Source organism: Aegilops tauschii, chromosome 3 (genome assembly GCF_002575655.3).
Source record: "Aegilops tauschii subsp. strangulata cultivar AL8/78 chromosome 3, Aet v6.0, whole genome shotgun sequence".
NCBI lineage: Eukaryota > Viridiplantae > Streptophyta > Magnoliopsida > Poales > Poaceae > Aegilops > Aegilops tauschii.
Genome location: NC_053037.3, coordinates 448,706,157 through 448,711,838, shown reverse-complemented (window position 1 = coordinate 448,711,838; position 5,682 = coordinate 448,706,157). Strand labels below are relative to the sequence as shown.

The 5,682-nt window shown below is 51.2% G+C and overlaps 1 protein-coding gene across 2 annotated transcripts; it reads left to right on the top strand.

Annotated features, from left to right (window-relative positions):
• The first annotated feature begins 973 nt into the window (after positions 1-973).
• LOC109765981 (F-box protein At2g32560) lies at positions 974-4,019 on the top strand. Of its 2 annotated transcripts, none has more exons than XM_020324752.4 (5): positions 974-2,191; positions 2,344-2,423; positions 2,647-2,825; positions 2,933-3,007; positions 3,318-4,019. In XM_020324752.4, the coding sequence occupies exons 1-5, from the start codon at positions 1,511-1,513 to the stop codon at positions 3,503-3,505; spliced, it is 1,203 nt and encodes a 400-aa protein (XP_020180341.1). In that variant the 5' UTR covers positions 974-1,510; the 3' UTR covers positions 3,506-4,019. The 2 variants fall into 2 exon arrangements, with proteins under 2 accessions (XP_020180341.1, XP_020180340.1); XM_020324751.4 differs by having other exon boundaries at positions 1,076-2,191; positions 2,341-2,423.
• The last annotated feature ends 1,663 nt before the right edge of the window (positions 4,020-5,682 follow it).

Here is a 5,682-nt window from a genome sequence, read left to right as displayed (position 1 = left end):
CATGGCAATTGATGTTATCGCGAGGATGTCAAATTCCTTTAGCAAGCATGACAAATCCTGACAAAAAAGATGAATTGGACAGATTTGCCATGCTTGCTAAACAAATTTGCATCCTCAGACAACATATAAATTAACATAAAAAACGTTCAATTTGCCATGCTCTCCCATCGAACGTCCGATTATCAAAACCCAATAATTGAGCTAGCGAAATTGAGATCCATCAAGCCAACCACAGAATCTGCAGGGCACATTGGCCAGTTTTGGACGTTGAGGTTAAAGCTCGATTAACAAGCTTATCCTTTCCACAAAGGGCAATCCCGATCAGCAAACCACGACCCGACACCAAATCTCGCTGCCCATTGCGCCCGAATGGGAAATAATAGTAAAATACTCCAACATCGCTGCTTGCGTGTCCTAATCCTTTTTAGCACGCACAGCACGCACCAAACAAGTGGCTAAATCAAAGCCGAAAACTTTTGACCACAACGCTAGCGTGCAGTAGCCATTTTGTTGTTGATGTTGTTGTGGCCAGTGATGGTGGTTGTGCTCGCGCTCGAGGTCTGAGCAACCAAGGGAGAAAATTTGTTGGACGTGACGGTGACCTCGCCGCCTTGTTTTCTCCACGCCCTCCGTTGGACGCAAGGCACGGCTCGATCCAAATCCCTTGTTTGGTTGCTCGGCTTAACCACTAGTAACCACTAATCGACCTCCCTGCCTTGCCGAAACGAACAACGCACGGTTGTTTTTCTAAGTGTAATGTGCAAGAAAAAGCAGAAAATATTGCAGGAGCACGAGTGTTTGGTCGCTTGCCACGGAAATGCTACGATAAAGTTTGGTGGTTTGGCCGGGTGGTGTTGGGGGTTAGCAATAAGTAGTTGTCTTCACTCACCGTTTACCAACCACCATCGACCTCCCTTCTTCCGGCGGCGACGAACGTGCACTACAAAAGGAGGAGATCGCCACCGTTGTGGCCACCTTGACCCAACCCATTTCACCTCCGGCGAATCTACGCCCCACCAACCAAATCCTCCTCTGCAGAGTAAACTTTACAGAAGCAGAGACACGCACGCACAACAAACACGCAGCAGCAGCAGCTCGTGTGAGCGTGGGTGGCACAGCCGAGCTGACGGTGATCACCACCATGGCACCATGCTCGTCGTCGTCGTCGTCGTAGTGTGCTGCAACTAGCAGCGACAGCGAAGGCGAGCGTGCAGTGCTGCCACTGTGGACAGCTTTCCGGTGGGGCAAGAGGCCAATACATCGAGTTAGAGGGCGAGGAGGCAGGAATCATTCGGCTGCAAAGTTGCCGGCGCCACCTCGTCGGCACTGTCCCCGCTTTCCTGGGCCGCGTGGGGGCCGCGCCTCCGTCCCCGCTGGTCCTCGCCGCGTGTGGTTGGGTCTGGGTGTGCTGCCGCTGTCGCTCCTGTGCGCCACCACCACCACCACCGCATCGGCACCAGCACCAGCACCAGCACCAGCTGCGGCTGCTCCCATCTTTTCTTCTCGAGGGATGCTTCCTCTCCTCCTTATATCCACGCTCCCGGCCTTCACGCTGCTCCTCGTGGCGCCCGCCTCCTACAAGCCCTGGAAGCTGGTGCGGGAGCTCGGCCTCGTCGCGCTGCTGCTGGCGCGGGAGCTGCTCCGGCACTCCGCCTCCGCCGCCGCAGGCGCGGGCAGGAAGGAGCAGCAGGGCGCAAGAATGCCGCCGTCGAAGGCCAAGACGCCGGCGCCCGCATTGGCGGAGGACGACGCGGACGCGCTCCCGGTGCTCGACCTGCCGGAGCTGGCGCTGGAGCGCGTGCTGGAGGAGCTGTCCCCGGCGTCGCTCGCCGCGATGGCGTGCGTCTGCGCGGGGCTCCGGGACCGCTGCTCCATGGACGGCCTGTGGGCGCGCCACGTCCGGCGCAAGTGGGGCCGCGTGCTCGGCGCCGCCGCGCGCAGGGAGTGGGAGGCGGAGCTGGCCACCAGAGCGGCCGCCGCCACCCTCCCGCGCCCGGCCAGGCGGCGCGGCTGGGCGGACTCGCTGGCGTGCGCGTGGCCGCTCTCATGGATCGGCCGCCGCTGGCTCAAGGAAGACGCCGCCGCCGCCGCCCGTTCCGCACCCGCGCCGCCGGCGGACACGGTGGCCGCGTGGTACCGCGCGCTCGAGTGCGGTGACTTCTGGTTCCCCGCCCAGGTGTACAACCGCGAGGTAGTTAACAGCAGTTATTCTTACCCAGCTCTAAATTAAAGTTTGATCCGCCATTAGATTAGGCAGATTAAGCAAGCTCGCTTTGCCGTTGTTTCTTTCCTGCAAAAGGCTTGTCATTGTTTAATGGCGGGAAAATCTGTTGTGTTTAGCAGGACGGGCACGTCGGGTTCCTGCTCTCGTGCTACGACGCTCACCTCCGCTACGACCGGCGAACCGACACCTTCACCGCCAGGTACTACCACTCACCACTCACCACTCATCACTCAACTTCACCTGCCGTTACCTGTTACGATCCGGCCGGGCCGAGATCGTTGGAATTGACTGGTTCATAAGCTGCTCTGATCAATCAGTGACCGATCGAGATATGTATGGTTTTAATGCGTGAAGGCGATCAGAGCATGGGATATTTTGGTTATGGTTTTAATCCGATGCTGATGTGTTGTGAATTCTGACAGGTACCCGCCCCACGGCCGGAAGCCGGCCAAGGAGGAGGAGGGCGTGCAGTGGTGCAGGGTCCGCGCGGCGCCGCTGAGCACGCCGGCGCAGGACCTCCACGCTTCCGGCTGCCTGGAGGACCTCCGCCCCGGCGACCACTTCGAGATCCAGTGGCGGAAGAACAAGGATTTCCCCTACGGTATGCATGATTCTTGTTCCTGCAGAATCGGCCGCGCCAATGCGAAATTCTATCGGTGCAGCGCCTGGCATTTGGTAACGGTGTTGCTTTTTTGTGATGGATCACAGGCTGGTGGTACGGCGTCGTGGGTCACCTGGAGCCGTGCAACGCCAACGAGCATCTCTGCCGCTGCCATGAAGACGGTAACGACCTGCTTCGTTTCCTCGAATTCTATGTGAAATATATTCGGGAACATGTCGAGGGCATCTTATCCCATAGTCGGATCAACTTGCGCGAAACGTCGTGGCTACAGTCTGATCATGGCCCTCTCTCTCTCCCGTGATCTTGTGCCGTTCGTCCTATCCAGTACGCACAGTCTAGAGCCTGTTAATATATCCAGCATCTATTCTCGTGCCTTCTTATCCATATCCACAGCATGCGCCACTTATTCTTCTGTCATTGTGTGTGCGTGCTCTCTTATCTGAATTTTGTTGGGTGTGTGTGCTCTGTCAGATACGATCATGCTGGAGTTCAAGCACTACGCGGCTGGGTCGAGGTGGAGGCAGACGACGGTGAGCAGGAAAGACCACCGGGAGAAGGGGGACGAGACCGACGGCTTCTACGGCGGCATCAGGAAGCTGCAGACCAAAGACGAGATCTCCACGTGGCGGCGATTCTGGCCGGTGGACGTGCTCAGCTGAACATGGACATATGGCCGCTCAGTTGTGCAGCTGTTTATTTACCAGTGGTCGCGGAGCTGCGGCGTTCCTCTGAAGAATGCACCCACCTGGTGGTGGTGCTGCTGCTGCCGCCGCCCTTCTGAATGTTTTTGGTACTACTGGAAAATTCAGATGGGTACGCGGGATTTCAGATTTCTAGCAGCAGAGAGAGGCAACGATAGGCTTTTATGTGAATGATGATGTACAGCTTTACCAAGCCTTCAGTTTGCACCGTGCTGCTGCCGGATCCTAGATTTGTAGATTTCTGGAATGTTACCTGGTATAAATCGATGCCCAGTTGTATTTTTCCCAGTCATTGTAGCCAGGTAGAGTAGTATATCCAGTTGCGCGGCTGCCCCGGACGCGGAAAGCAACCTTGTCCTCACTGTTACTCCATTGTTGTGCGGATTTGACAATCAAGTGCCTAATATCTGGCCAATGAGTACAAGTGTATCCTCTATCCGAGAGAGGAACAGTAAACATTTGGACATGAGTATGTACCTGACTGATTTTTTTTTTGTATTTTTTTGCACATGCAAAGTCATTTTCGGGCGCGCATAAGCAAATGCTTCCTAGAGCCAAATTGGATATCGGCTTCTATAAGTTTTGGTTTCTACAATAGCCGGGTACCCATATTATACACACGTACATTTTGAGAATAAGTCCTGCCAGAACAGTAAATAATCAAATCAACTGTAGCAGCTGGTTGGTGAATGGTGATGTGGTAGTGAAGTATACAGTTAATGCACTTAGGTTTTGTATGTTGCACTAGTCTATATTTAGATGGTGTTCCATTCCCACAAACAAATAGCTAGTTTCTCACCATGTAATGAAAATTGAAAACAACAACCTAGTAAATTGCAAGAAAAAGAGTGCAATGAGGGTAAAGAAGAGAAGGGCGATGTGATCGATGGTGACTATGAATGTAACGCATGGGGAATTTGAGAGACAGAGCAGCAATGCAGGCATGATCGTCGACTTGAGCCTTTGGAGTGAGTTTTAGTAGCTTGCACCATTTCCCGCATGCATCAACTCATCCAGACCGGATTGGATCAAGCATCCAAGAGACACAAAAGATCGTTCCCATGCAGTAGCGCATCCTGATATTGTGTCAGTTGGTCTTTCATTGCTTGTATTAGCATCTCATTGCTTGGTAGTTGGCCAGATACAAGTGACAGTTACCCTATCGCCTTCACCACGTAATCCAAGCGAACATGTAGGATGAGTCCACGGCTGATGCCGAATGTAGGCCATGCACACTCCTATTTACATGAGGGCATCTTCCTTCTTCACCTTCTCTTTTTTCGTTATAATTTGAAAACACACGATGCCACTCTTGTCGTGTCCCAAGAATATCAATCCAGTAAGGTGAACAGATATATATTTCAACCCAATATTTTTGGGAAAGTTACTCTTGGGTTTTTAAAGCTTATGTTTCAAATTTTGGAGTCCAATCTTGTCAAAGTTAGTTCAGAAAATTTATAAGCTTGCGTTGAATACTTTGAAAGTTGAACTGGTAACACAAACCTTGATTTTCTAGGAGATGGTTTAGAAGTAGTTGGAAATTCATCTTTATTTTTCTAAAAGTCCATCCCATGGCTAGTAATAGTTCATATGGAGTTGTGTGCTTGATTTTTGTGAAAGTTCTTTATAGTTTTCCAGAAGTTAGAGATCATAGTAGGGTTGCTGGCTCCAGCATGATGTAAATGTGTCACAATTAACAACTGCACATTAGTATCATCCATTTGGCATAGTAACTACTACTCCCTTCGTTCACAAATATAAGATGTTTCAATATGAACTACATATGGACTGAAATGAATGAACAAACTAAAATGTGCCTATATACATCCGATTTAGAGAAAAAGTTAGAACATCTTATATTTGTGAGCGGAGAGAATATTTACTTAAGGTGTAACTATATAGAAACCGCATATACATCGCCTCACTTTCAGAGACTTTTTTACTTAAATGATTTTTATACGAGTTTTGGATATTTGGAATATTTATAGACTTGTGGGGGGTGGGGTGTTACAAGATTGACTTGCACATAATTTTTCTAAAGATTCTATTGTGCTTATTTTGTAGGAGTCCTCTGTTTACCCACTCGTTGAGCTGCAACATTCCACGTTCCTTTGGAAAATCCACTAACCTATTGC